At 44.6% G+C, this 15,116-nt stretch overlaps 1 protein-coding gene across 2 annotated transcripts in view; it reads right to left on the bottom strand.

Moving 5' to 3' along the window:
• LOC144722095 (E3 ubiquitin-protein ligase NEDD4-like) overlaps window positions 1-12,211 on the bottom strand; it is a 102,033-nt gene extending 89,822 nt beyond the window's left edge. For both annotated transcript variants that reach the window (XM_078600238.1, XM_078600240.1), the window contains exons 1-2: window positions 11,890-12,211; window positions 2,380-2,453 (exon numbers count right to left, since the gene is read on the bottom strand). In XM_078600238.1, coding sequence (XP_078456364.1) covers window positions 2,380-2,453; window positions 11,890-11,928 — 113 coding nt within the window. In that variant the 5' untranslated portion in view covers window positions 11,929-12,211. The remainder of the gene's footprint in view (window positions 1-2,379; window positions 2,454-11,889) is intronic.
• Between the last annotated feature and the right edge of the window lie 2,905 nt (window positions 12,212-15,116).

Here is a 15,116-nt window from a genome sequence, read left to right as displayed (position 1 = left end):
GGTAGGCCTGATGCCCAATTGCAGAACAGACGCAGTGACCTCGTGTGGCACAGGAACAACTACCACCAGGGGTGGCCTTCTCAAGCGAGTTAACGCGAGCTGAGATGCACGCCAGTGAATCACGTGCAGATTATCCATACAGTCTAGTCGTGTAAATTGTACAAAAAGCATTCATACCTGTGAAATATGTACTTAATAACAAATATTGGTGTGCGTGTATATGGGTAGGTACTTTTTAATTATTATGGATCACAAATAAAGAATATTGACGTAAATAAAGGTAGATATACAAGTAGTATTTAAGGGTGTATCAAATACATATGACAGCATACAAACATTGACAACAGTTTACGTGAGGGATTATAAATAAATCTCCATTAGGAGTTGGCAGCGACGCAAACTATTTTGGATTTGGTTCAACTTGGCCCAGAGAGGACTGAGGAGGCCGTTCCAGGGTCTCAAGTGTCACGTTGTCTCCAACAGTGCAAAGAAAGGCGCGTTGTTAGCACTTCGGTGGCAGGTGTAACATGTTTTTAAGCTTCAAATGAGTCTGTGTAGTGAACTGCATGGTATTATAATCATTCAGTTCACATGAACGAACGGTCAGGCTCAACATCCCCCAACCCACAACGCACATCCTGCAATACAGCAATAGAATTGTCGAGCAAAGTGCAACACTTTGCATAAAGGTTTTTACTTTGCAACTGCCAAATACAATATAATGCTTCTTCCCTTAAACCTCGTAACAAATCACAAATGCAGGGTGACAGACACATCTATATATATACACACACAGGGTCCTTGTACACACATTCACGTCTCACTGACATTGGTGTCATAGCCACAGCAATTCCATTTCATTCTAAAGCCACAAACGATGTCTTTAGAAAAAAGGTTTAATACATTTGTTTTCATTGAAAAGTAATACAAAAACTTATTTTTTAAAGCTGTTGACTCCATTATTCCCAAATATAATTATGCATTTTAAAAGAAACATTTCCAATGGCCAAATAACCCGGAATGCACTGGATCCCATCTGACCTCAGAAGCGAAAGTTTCGGCGTGGATGGTGGTTGGATGTATTGATGCATGTTCAACTTTTCGCACTGTACGTAGCCAACCGTGCTAATCAGAGGTGCGGTGGAAGGACCACAAACTAAACATAAAAAGCAGTTTTCAAGAAATGATGGATGACCACCGTGTGGTAGGTAATGGACGCAGGCCGCAAAACCCGTTGTTGGACTGCAACTCACAGGCTCCCATACGTCTGAGCTCCCCATCCTCACAGACCCCCTCCCCACTGACCAGCGTAGTGAGCTGTGATCAAAGAGTCCCCTTAACCTACTTGGTGTGTGGAGGCCCTTATCCAGCAGTGGACTGACAAAAGGGATGGAGATGTACAAACGTTTTTTTTTCGGGGGAATGGTCATACGACTCTCCATCAAGTACTGTCACGTCCCGATTTAAACTTTACCTTTATATTTATAATTAGCCACAATCCACCATGACAGCATATATGTTGCGTAAAATGGCACCGCACTGTGCCGAACAGACTCCACGGTATAGGCTCCACGGTGTTCATGGAGAAGCTCCATCAGTCAACCCAGCAGCATTCTCTACACTCTGCTGATGAGACCGAGAAAGTTGGCACCACTCTAAAGTTTACCTGCTTCAACGAAATGGTCCAGGACAACTCGGAAACCGATGAAAAAATAAGATATATTTTTTAAGTGGTAAAACAGACCCTTTTCTCTTTAAATATTGTCATTAATTTTATTATTCACAATAGAACACAACATGGTGCTCATGGCAGGTTGCCAGGCACACAGCACAGTACATTAACCACTACACACACAGTGATCTATTCTAGGGAGTTTTATAGGGGACTGTTATGATGCTACTTCAGTGCCACATCAGGCATCAGACTGTCCTTCTTGTATAACCCAAAAACTTTGCTGCAAATATATTCCATGATAGTAATAATTTACGTCAATCCACTGGCAGATGAAGGCATCCCCAAACAGTGGCTGTCGTGGAGGTTTGCTGGACAGCGGAGGTGTTGGAGGAGGCGGGGGGGGGGACACAGGACCGGCTCAGATCTCATTCGCCGCCGAAGTTATCCGTGGCCGGGAAGCAAGCTCAGGTCACCAGGTTCATAGGGCAGTGCACTAACCACTCGCCCAAATTATTGTAATCATTATCGTGGCAGCGTGGCAGTCTACATTTTTTCCAGCCCATTACATAAACACGTTGTATGAAGGGGCCATTCCCCAAAGAGCACTTCACATGCACTTTGGGGAAAGTGCAGAGATCTGAACTTAGATTGGCTACTCTGAAAGATCGTCTTGGAATGTCGACTTTCTACAACTGCCATCTTACCTTGCTCCAAAAATATCTTTCTTTGCCAGGTCAATCCCAGATATAACTTTGACCTTCAGAACTCTTGACCCCTCCTGCAAAACAAACATAACAATTAGACTTAAACATGTAAAAACAACTTTTTACAGTAAAAAAACTAAGCTTTGAATTCAAGTTAATGATTAGCTCTATGGATTACCATACACAGCATGTGTAAACGTTCTGCCAATAAAAGAGCAGCATGACATCAACATCATTATGAACTCCAATAGCAAAGTAAAAACGAGGAACGCGGTGAAGCCAACAGCAGGGAACTGTGCCCCCTTAGAAAAAAAAACCACACAGCCACTGCAAACAGGATCGTCAGCCTGGCCACTGTAGACATCTATCAGCACGGGCAGAACAACGCAAGCCAGTCAAGCGGGATGAGAATCGCCACCGGACCTGCACTCAAGTCTCATTGTTCATAGTCGGCCATTCTGTACAAGCAGCAGACTGAAAAAGAAAACACCAAATGCTGCCCACAACTGTATCAGGAATCACAATGATGCATGCTTTATGGAATAAAATACACTTCGAGATGCTTCTGTCAGAAACGCCCGACAACAAAAATCATGACCTGAAAATAAATACACTTTGTCAGAGTTTCCAACAATTAGCTTTTGTTAGAGCATTTGGCCAGGAACCTTGATACATACAATAGACTACAATTCGGATTAATATATCATTTACATGCGACCGCATCAAGTTGCAAATAAACAATGGGAATATTTTTTTTTTAGGGAGAGGCGATAAGTCAAAGGCAGAGGGGAAGGGTCTTGAGACTGGACTCCAACAGACAGGGAGCCAACAGCATGGACGGCGGAGGGACGCGAGTTCCAGACAGTGGACGGCAGAGGAGAATGAACTACCTCCCACTGAGAAAAAGGTTAACTGGGGGCTTGCAAAGAAGGCCTTTATGGAATGGAGCAGAGAGTGCTTGGAGGGGAGCAGAGCGAGGCAAGGGGAGAGGCAAGCCGGGCAATGGATCTTGTGCAATCTTAAAATGAACTATCAGCAATCCCATCAATCTCAGCTTTTTCTATCCTCGGTCCTGTCGTGTGCGAGAGAACGCATCCAACAGTTGCAAAACTACAAGGCAAAAGATGCAGCCCTGAAATACCTCGCTCACGCCACTGATGCGAGAAAGGGCTTCCACCCACGGAAGCTCCAGAGACCTTGAGAAAAATGTGGCCTCCTCTTCCATGCTGGTCAGATGTCTGGGGGAGTGGGAGTACCCACACTGTCACCCACCACACATGACCTGCCGAGATTAACTGTCACATTCCCTATTATGCTGCTGGGTGGACAGAGTTGGGGGGAGTTAACTTGGCTACTGTTTCAATTGTCGAGCTGACTAATGCCAGTGAATTCATACTATTTACGAGTGTACTTCTAAACATTTAGGCAATTGGTTGCGTTTTTAACGAGCATGCACACGTTGATGGAAGTAAAAAAAACAATTAAGGAATCCGTCGATTTGACTAGATGGTTCTTCTCGGGAAAAATATTGTAGTTTAAATCAGAGCAGAAAGTCAGCCAGTCATAATTGAATAACCCTATAAAATCATTGCCAACCACTCAGAGTTCAATAAGCTTACATGGGTGAGTACGTGTTCAAAACAAAAAGTAATTCGCTACAACCATATAACACATGTTAAAGAGACAGCATGGAGCACGCAGTTAATTAATTTACTATTTCAAGCAGGGAGGGCGCACAATGAGTACATTGCCTGCTCGCCTGAGGGAGCAGCTCGGACGAGGACTCACGGATCTCGTGCTGCCGACTCAGCTCGGTGACTCACGGAAATGGGTCACGTCTACAGCCTGAGGCAACACAAACCAACCAATCGAGTCCTTTTATTCACTTGTGTAAACCCATACGCATGTTTGGGTGGAGCAGTGGTGAAGTGATTGTTGGCGGACTGCACTCTGACCCTGGGGGACATGCATTTTATTCCTCGGCCACGCTAACATCAGCTGCAATTTACATCCGAACACATCCTCGGATTCCAATTCACCAAAACCTGCACTGGCGGGCGTGGTGAAGTACAGTCAAACAATCTCCATGGAAGACACGGAATGGGGAGGTCTTCATCCAGCAACGGTTGATAAAGGGCAGCAACATTTTATACATATTTTTTCAAAGTTAATATTCCGTGGAGCAACTGGACTCAAACTCAAGTAACTGTCCAGAACGGCATTGGGTGTCCTCGAGCCAGCCGTGATAATCCCACATTCCTCTCCCTCCAAATATCATCTCCCGTTCGCATCTCACAACATCGAACTCGTTTAACGAGCCCCAAGACATGTCCATTATTAATAGAACGTGTAACCAGCTAACTACTGTGCAGGGTCTGTAGGGTGCCATTTGGCAAGATACGTTTTATTTGACCATGCCGAATAGAGAGGATTGCAAATACTAATAACGCACTTGCAATTGAATGCAAAAAGACAGTGCATTAATCGATGAGGAATTAACAATGTCGGGGGGCAAACAGCAGGGAGGTGTCTTTGTGCTCGATGCAATAATCTGTGCAGAATGAGCATTAATGAAGACCTTTTTCTTCCGTTTGCTGCCCTCTGTTTTTTGACCCCCATTGGCGTTTGGCAAAAGCAAACGCTTTGAGAATAGGTTTTCCCCTTTTTCCAGGCAACAAAAATGTGTTGAGATGTTAAAACACCAAACTGAAAACTTTAACAAGGAATAATGTCTGCATTAACCACAATACTTGTGGTCAAATTGCAAACAAAAAACATACTCTGATCATATTTGTCTTTGAAACTGATTGGTCCACACCAGAGACAGCTTTCTTTGGAGCCTAGTCCCAAACGATGTTAGACCAGAGGACACCAAAAGGCATACAGCACAAATACAAGCAATATCAGAGTAATGAGAGCTCGGGGTGAGCAGCTACAGGATTCCTTGTAAAATGTTTCAGTTTGGCGTTTGAACATCTCAACACCTGTTTTGTTGCCAGAAAAAAGTGGAAAACCTATTCTCATATTTTGGTACTGGCAAAGGAGGTCCCATGAAGCAAACGCTGTATTCAATCCAGGTTCCACCACACACTCACATTGGGGCACAGTCTTGATGTGCCATTGCAGACCTTCACGTGAAAAATCACAAACCTTCAATGGCCCGACTTACAACGCCCACCTGTGCAGATAACCCAGCGGTTCATTCCTTGCCTATCTGTCGAATCTGTGCTCAATGCTGGCCTTGACCACCTTAAGTGAAAAATATTTTTTTTACAATTGTACATATTTGCACAGTCATGGGCATCGTAGTAAAAATAAACTTAACAAACCTAAAACTCGATGTTAGGGTTTCAAAACAGACGTTTTTTTAAATGTTTGCTTGACATTTATTTTTAGTCCGGCAATATTTACCCCTTCTCTGAATGTGACAAATGAGTCTTGGCAAGCCACTTCTCCACCAGCCTCCCTAACCATGCTCGACATCGTCCCAGTTCCTCCACCGCATTTCCATCAACTTCACGATTCCATCAAATCAAGTGTCCCTCTCAGCTGCAATTGCCAACTTTGGTATTCACTTCCACCGTTTTTTCCCCTCTATTTAAGTAGGCCCATTTATGTTAAAGCTGTGTAAGAGGCAAACTCGTATTGGAAAAAGTCAACATTTGTGAACTTAAACCGAAACATCCGTTGATTATAGTGAACGATATTGCCTTAAACAGGTATTTAATTAACTGTGAAAACAAAACGCATGGCTTCTCACTACTTCATTTAAAAGAAAATAGAGCTGTGAAGATGGTTGTATTTCGATTTAAAGCTTTCGTGACTGCAGGGATTCATCTTCTTGGTTCTTTCGGTAAAGTCACGAAGAAGGGAAGTAATAAAATAATAAAAATAAAACACGTGACTTTACCGAAAGAACCAAGAAGAAGATGGTTGTAGTTTATGTACTGGAACTCAACCATTCTGGTTTATTGCAATAAGGTAAACAGAATATGTCCCACTATGCTACCTAACCAACAGCGATGGGTTTTGTTAATTAATCAACGTTATGCTTGTAAACCACGTCTCTTTCTCAGTGTCACAATTGCTCCGCAGTGTTGCGTGGAGACCTCTCGCGTCCCTGAACATTCCACTTGTACTGCTCAACGCACGGCTACTTGCATGGCGACTGTCCCTTTGGTGGGACATAAAAATAATGGATTTGGTGACGCTGCGTTGCCAGTGGCGCACACAACGAACACAAAATCTCACTTATCAACAACATTGCGTCAATAAAATAACAAAATAATGTAATAAAATGACATTTTGGGCAATGGGCCTTCTTCACAGCATACAAAAAACGTATGTGCTAGTAAGACAGGCCATTACGCGGAATGTCGCGTATGTTTTTTTCTCTTTTAAAGAAGGTGTTATTGACGAAAGTGGAGGTTTCTTTTGGATCTCCAATGCGCTTGCGAGCCCATCCTCCAGTCTGCTGTGACGGAGTAAGTTGATCTACAACAGCACCAACATGAAATGTAGAATTCAGGAACCATTTTGAATAGCAATGGCAAGGAAGAAACAATCATATTTTGCTTTGAAGAGAAGAATCCCCTTTTTGCAAGCTCAATAGAGCCTTTTATACAAAGTCAAATGATACATTTCTTCCAATACACAGTCATTTGTGCATAGCATTATGAACAAAGCAAGTTTGCTGAAAACACAAACATTGTAGGCCCTGTCACAGGCTTCCAAATGCCCTTATGTGTATATGTTGCAGCATACAAACCAAAGTTGAAAATTACACTGGTTTAAAAACACAACTACAAACAATCCTGTACTCAATCCTACATACAAAACGTTTTCCCAAGACTCCCTTGTAAAAAAAATGATGAATATTAAAGTGCCGTCATCCATTTAAAAAATAGTTTAACCTATTCTTAGTCATGTTCTATAAGAGAACGTTGAGCAGCATTGGTTACACAATTGGAAACAAATACTGCACATTTCAAAAGGGAAAGGCGATTCTTTTTTAAAAACATTAAAACTACATTTAGGGACATTTACAGTTGTACCGTGTTAGATTTCATATGCGTTTAGTATGGCTGGTGTCATGTGATAAAAGAAAAACAAGCTTAATGCATGACCTGCTTAAGGGTATCATCATGGGAATTCAAACGTTTTTTTTGCTATTCCTGCTGAGCATTTCCAAGGAGGCACTGAAGATTGTATCACCATCACTGTTATAACACCACATTCCTCTCGAATAGTTTGTTGTAGGAGCACACAACCATGATGAAGGCCTCTAGCCATGTTCAATCATTACATAGCCACATTGAGCACTGGCAACAACCAAAAAGTGCGAGTAATGCTACATATCTGAAAGTTTAAGTAATAAGTTAACCATTGAAACCAAGCAAGCCATTGGTATCAGCAGGGTAACAACACTTCATGTCAGAATTACAAAGCCTCAATCTGAAGTACACCATTAACTCTGCCATAATTCCACTAGTGCCATAAAAGAGCTATGCAAAGCACGCTCGTCTCAGAGAAAACGAATAGATAGAAACTATGCAGCGTAAATATGCGACAAAAGCACACAGGGAAAATATGAGCAATGGAAAGCGAACATCTCCATTTTCTTGCCGTATGACACAAAGCAATATGTACTAATTGCGAAAGGCAACCCGAGCTTCATCATTTTCACTCCCGTTAAACAAACAGACAGTACCACATTACACTGTGAACTTGAACCAGACAATAGTTTAGCAGATGAAATGTGTGCATATAGCTGTATATTTACACACCCATGAACGTTATGAATACGATAAAAACCAGCTGAACACTCCAATCTGTTCTGATCACAGGCTTTTGCAACCATAAATTAAAGAAGTTCTACCTAGGTCTTAATTCTTCTTGTCAGCAATGTCAGACAACAGTGCCGAAACTCGAGAATAGTTCGCATCGAGGAGAAACAAATGGTCACGGACTATTTCACCAGCACCGATCTGAATGTTTTTAGCATTCCGCTGACGTGCGTTGCATTATAAATACAACTGCGTTAAACGTATATAACCTGCAGTATTGTAGACAGCGATAAGAATTCTGATCATACACGCCCTCACCCAATGCCTACGATGGGTGATGCCGCGTTTACGCGTAACTGCTGTGTCCAAGCTGCAACGACGATGCGGAACGCCTCTTTAGGTTTCACTATCATGAAAAAACATTACCCCGAAAAAGGGTTTACCTTGCAGTGTATGTGTTCATATTCATTTAGTAGTGTTTGAATAATAATGGACAACTTTAAAAATATTTTAGTTGCACTCCTTAAATTGGAACTGGTTATTTTGGTGCATTTAAAGTGCACCAAAATACAAAGCTAGGCATACCAGCTAATTATGCGTTACAATGGTGCATTATGGGTAAAAGCATACGTATATTACGAGAACTATGCAGTGTCTTCACATATGAATATAAAACATGTTTGAGTCCATCAGCCTCTTAGTTTTCCACAACACAATGCATCCGGACAGAATGAAGTGCTGCTTATATATGCTTTTAAAAGGAATTTGTTTTTGAGCTAACTTGAGTTGCAGGATTTTCTTTTCTTTAATATAATAGTATTGATTTGTGTGTATGCAGTATTTTTTATTCCTCCTGTAATGCAGTGGTTTTTCTCTAGGATCTATATTTGCTTTACTGCTGTACTTTTTTACTTTATTGCTTTTCTAATTTTGGTGAACCAGGCAACTTGCAAATAAGGCTTATCCTGATCTCCTGAGTTCTCATCGAGTTTGACAAATAACTCGGAGCTTAAAATACATTTCGATTTAAATATTTCGTGACTGCAGGGATTCATCTTCTTGGTTCTTTCGGTAAAGTCACGTAGAAGGGAAATAATAAAATAATATAAATAAAACATAATAAAATAATTCTCACGACGTTTCGGCCACAACGCAAGCAGCCGTCCTCAGGTGAAGAACAGGTCTGTCGGAACACAGGCGCAATGAGTCATTCAGACGCTGTCTTTCCGACAGACCTGTTCTTCTCCTGAGGACGGCTGCTTGCGTTGTGGCCGAAACGTCGTGAGAATTATTTTATTATGTTTTATTTATATTATTTTATTATTTCCCTTCTACGTGACTTTACTTAAAATACATGTTAAAGTGCCATACAATATTGATCGGGTTAATAAGGTGAAACAAAATACAGATATACTACACGTGAACTTTTTAAAATATATATGAAGCTAAATAATCATATAATACATAAGACTCTATATATGATAAGCAAGGCCACAGCTATTCTTGTAAGAACAGCAACAGCAGAGGAACCCGGGGTTCAAGTGAGAGCAAGGCCATGTGAACACATTCGCAAGTTTACAGATTGTTTATCTGCCAAGCAGGTGAATGGAAAGTCAGTGGAGAGATATCCCCATTGCTTATAAATCAGCGTAAGGCGGAATGTTTCGTACCCTTGTAAACACATGAAATCAATAAAATGTAGTAAGTTAGAGCAGCCAAATATCAGCATCGTTTATTGACCGAGGCTTTGAAATTTGGGAATTAAAGCATCGGTAAAAGCAGGAGGGAAGTCACAGAGTAATGCATGAGAGTGTCTGCAGAGGCGAGCAACTGGGCATGTTCACACACAGATGCCTTTAACATATTTCACTGGCATGCTGGAGCTATGGGAGTTCACCCAACTCAACCGCAAGGTTTTAAGACCAAATCTCTGCTAGGCTGGACTAATCTAATTGCGATCAACATTAATTATATACTTTGTGGGACATCAACAGTGTTTATTCTATATTTTCGAGAGAAAGGTGGAATTTCCACCACGGCCTCTGAACTGCCCAAGGTTGTTTGAAAATAATTTCACGTTAACTGACGCTTAGAGTTACATGCAATATTGCACTTTCCTGCCACAAAAAAACCATACAAACATGTGGAAGCACACTCCGCATGCAAATCTGCTTACATTTCACAGAGTACAATCTCTGCCCACGCACTTGTGAGTTTGGCAAAAAATTATGCAGTACCCATAACACCTTGTAACAGGACCATCTAAGCACCTACGCTACCGGAGCACATCTCAGATGAGATGGAACATCCTTCCTTCCAAAATATTCCACCCTCACCATCCTCTTCCACTACATGAAGATAACGAAGCTGCGGCCAATAAAAGAGTAAAATTTGTCATGGTTCCAGACAACAATCATTATATGGCAAGGCGAGCCTCCGTGTCGTTAAAAAACTGGACAGCCCGAGGTGGCCTGGTGGCTCAGATGTCAGAGCGCTGAGTTGGCAATTTTCAGAGCTCCTGCGATTGAAACCTGGGAGCCGACCGTGATCAAAACCAACCCACATTCTAAATCAGTCCAGGAAGTTTATGGTCTCGACATGGCCACCAATGACTGCACACACAAAACAAAATATGACATTTCCATTTCTTTCGCAATTAAATCTGGATAACTTCCAGTTCTGAAAATACAAAATAACCGGTTTGACTGTCGTGCAAAGACGACGGCGACTGCAGTGTCCCTCTGTGGCAGGGCGGGTGGGAAAGCAGTGACCCCCCCGTGGATGGTGTTTGAAAAGAGGCTCTTTTGAAGGGATCGCAAGAGACCGAATCTGTCGTTAAGTCCAAATGCGTGGGCCAATCTATAACAACACCGAGGATTGCACCGCTGCGATATTGATCCGAATTAAATACAGTACTTCGTTTATTAAATTACACCCAAGAGCACTATCGAGATAAAATCGCGACAAAGCCAAAACCGTACAAAAACTGGAGAGAGCCCGCAGAATTAAATGCCTTCGTGCCGCGAAATCTGCGGGGCGCGTGGTACAGGATGTTGTGTTCTTGGAAACCACATTCTCTAATAATAATAGTCGTAGTAGTAATAGTGGGGACCTGTCCCTCTGGACTGCCCGGTTCGTGAGAGCACTGCCCCCAAGGTGCGGGCTGCGTGACACACACACACGAGCACGTGTGTCACCCACAGCGGCCAACCCTTTGGCACGCCGTCTCTACCTGGCGCACGGATCGAGACCGCGTCTCCACGAGTCCATCCACATGCCGCAATGGATTTCAATTTCCGTACTATTACTGAGTATGCATTACGCCACTATAGCACGTACAACAGCAACGCCTCCATCGTATACCGTTTTTTAACCGGGTACATACAAACGCCGCTGCTGCGCGATCTTTACATCCAGAGCGGATGCGTGCACGTCTCACTCTGGCGGCGATGGTCACGATGGTCGTACAAAGCTCACCACCACCACTTGTCATTATGGGTCGGGCTCCGCTGGTCGGGCATCATGGAAATCCTTGACCCCGCCAGCTGACCGTGGAATGGTTTACCCCTGGGCTGGCTCAAGACGGTTCGGCGGCGTGATCGCGCGCACACAAAGCGGGCAGGAGGAGGAGGTGGAGGAGGAGGGGGGTTACTGCAACCACGCACGAGTACACGGCCACAGACACGCACGGCCCCACGCCGCGAGACTAAGGAGCCGAGCTCACCTCGCCGTCGACCAAGCCGTGCACGTCAGCCGCAGCCATGGCCGAGCCGGGGCCGAGCCTCTCTTCTGACCCCACCGTGGGTCTCGTCCGCTCGTCCTCGGCGGCTAGCTGCTGGCGGGACGACGCTGGCGCCGAGCGCCCGCCGCTGTGGGGGGCTGAGTAGCGACTGCCGACGCCGCCGCTGCTGCTGCTGCTGACGTGCCGCCCCGGGGATAGCGCGGACTGAGCTCGGCTGCCGCTGGCCGCCTGTGCGGAGTGGGGAATCTGGCGCGCTGCCCAGGGGCGCGGATTACAAAGCGGAGCGCCTCTTGAACGCCCCCTCACAGGCACCGCCCACTTTGTAATGGCGGGGGGGGAGGCCACGCCTCTTGAACGCCCCCTCACGGGCACCGCCCACTTTGTAATGGCGGTGGGGGGGGGAGGCCACGCCTCTTGAACGCCCCCTCACAGGCACCGCCCACTTTGTAATGGCGGGGGGGGAGGCCACGCCTCTTGAACGCCCCCTCACGGGCACCGCCCACTTTGTAATGGCGGTGGGGGGGGGAGGCCACGCCTCTTGAACGCCCCCTCACAGGCACCGCCCACTTTGTAATGGCGGGGGGGGAGGCCACGCCTCTTGAACGCCCCCTCACGAGCACCGCCAACTTTGTAATGGCGGGGGGGGAGGCCACGCCTCTTGAACGCCCCCTCACGGGCACCGCCCACTTTGTAATGGCGGGGGGAGGCCACGCCTCTTGAACGCCCCCTCACGGGCACCGCCCACTTTGTAATGGCGGGGGGGGGGCACGCCTCTTGAACGCCCTCTCACGGGCACCGCCCACTTTATAATGGCGGTGGGGAAATATTCTTAGGTTTTTTCGGTAAAGTCACGTAGGTAAAAAATAAAAATTAGTAAAAGTTAAATAAAAATAAAATAAAAATCACGACGTTTCGGAGGCAACACAAGCTTCCGTCTTCAGGTGGAACCGTCACAGCACGATAGCTGTATCAAGTAAGAGAAATTCCAAGAAAACAGTCCTTGTATATATACTGGTTAAGGGTGGGGGGAAGGTCTCGGCTCTTGAACGCCCCCTCACGGGCCCCGCCCCCCCGCTGTAGGCTCTTCCTTTTATGAAAGGGGGCGTGGCTTCACTGGGGCAGCCCACGAAGCCCTTCGACTCGCGCGCCGCCTCCTGTCCCGCTCGAGGCGGGGCTCCTCCTGGCCCCGCCCCACGGCGTCCTCGAGGCCCTCGTGACGAGGCCCTCGAGGCCTTCGTGACGAGGCCCTCGAGGCCCTCGTGACGAGGCCCTCGAGGCCCTCGTGACGAGGCCCTCGAGGCCCTCGTGACGAGGCCAAAGGTATAAAGTCCGTGGCCAATGCAACGGGCTGACATTTGTGTTTGGGTGATGCCACGTGGTGGTGGTGGTGGTGGTTGAATGCCAACATTCTTGTCGTTATAACCCTCCACCGCCCAACACGACTGTTCGCTTTCTCAGCGGTGTTACAGTATCTACACGTGACTGCCCTTAGCAGATACCGAACATTACATTAATCTCATCGGTGGTGCGCGTAAGTAAGACTTTGTACGCGCGAACTTTGTAAGCGGCACAACGATCACGATACAGCTCAGGGCTGTAGTCCACGGGACCTCCTGGCAAGCGTGTTGAGCTCGTACCGTGCAGGACCGTGAAGCTCCCTCATGCTCTGACAAGTGTTTGTTTCACCGCCAGATTCACCAAAACAAATACATCTCATTTAGCTCACACCAGTCCATGAACCAAAACATTCCCCCAACTGGGGTTTGCCGTTACAGTCTACACTGCTCGTGAGAGATTTTTAAAGGCCCAATAAAATACATAACTCATGATATTGAATTTGGGAAACTCCAGGGGAGTGAGAATGTGCGCCTCCTGGTGGAGAAACGAGGCAATTAAACGGATCCCAGAAGCAGCTCCGTCGTGTCATCTCGAATAGGAGCGGGTCTCTACAATGGGGCGATGTTGCACACACACACACTATTTGCACAGATATATCAGCAACCTAAAGATTGTAATGTTTCCCACAGCCACCTCACATCACCCATCTCTCTGTGCGATCGTGTTATCCTGCCTCCAATTTTCTGAATTATAAGATGCACTTCCCAATATACAAATATACATCATTAGATTACAGCGATAATTGCAATTGTATTTTAAGTTTATAGACAATACAATTTATGAGAGGGAGATTTGTAAAAAAATATTATTGCAATCGCAGAGTCATTTGATAAACCTTTTCTCACGTGTTAGGAAGCATGTGTAACTGATCCAGGATGAGTGACTACATTGCAGTCGTAGTTACTGTGGTGGTTAAGAAAATCGATTGATTTCCAGTTTGCTTTGGTTATGCATTTAGATGGAAGAAAAACATGTTTATAGCCTATTTTATAACCTATGGTTATATAATGATTAGCCAAACAAACGAAAACAACTCTTTGAAAAGAAACCATCCATCAGACTCAGAACATATTTCACTGGTGAATGATTACTCAACTCCCAAAGTAAGCTTGATAGGAAAAAATATGGAATCACCTGCGCAGAGTCCCGGGAATTCTTATCTCCCACATAGGCGTGAAAGAGATGGGGTGAACTTTAACATCCTGATAAGCGGCATTGTGGAACTCCCTCGGGACAGATGAGGTTAACCTGCCCAATTTCCACTGTGATTTTGTTATGACAGTAGAGTACTGTAATGACGAGTGATGTGTTTCGCAATGCAGTATTTGTATTATCGAAGGAAACATTACAGTATAAACATTTAGGAAAACTGGCATCTTTAGTTCAATCAATAGTTCTTATTCATTGGGCGATTGTGAAGGATTCATGTATAGAACTTTGGTTACACCTCTTAGGAATGCATGTAAATTATTTATAACCTCACTTCGATTTGACATTTTGTATGTTAACATAGTACTATAGTCACCATACATTTAATGTTACAGTTTATTTTGCTTAGTTTTGTCATTTGTGCTATGTTCAATCTGGTAGTCATTTCCCTGAGCCCATTTGCGCTGCAGGGAACTATGTTCGTGCAATATTTTTAATTCCTCATATGATACAGTTGCTTTTGGACGATTTCTTTGATTTTGCAATTTGTAGTGTCCCAGGTGTCTCTTGAAAATGAGACTCACATCCTGGTATCTTGAGTTCTCACCTGGTTAAATAAACAACATTTGAAAGTGAGTGTTATAATATTTGAATGTCCCTAC

Source organism: Lampetra planeri, chromosome 13 (genome assembly GCF_965212315.1).
Source record: "Lampetra planeri chromosome 13, kcLamPlan1.2.h2, whole genome shotgun sequence".
In the NCBI taxonomy this organism is placed as follows: domain Eukaryota; kingdom Metazoa; phylum Chordata; class Hyperoartia; order Petromyzontiformes; family Petromyzontidae; genus Lampetra; species Lampetra planeri.
The sequence above is the reverse complement of the archived record's forward strand: the minus strand, read 5'-3'. Positions and strand labels throughout refer to the sequence as shown.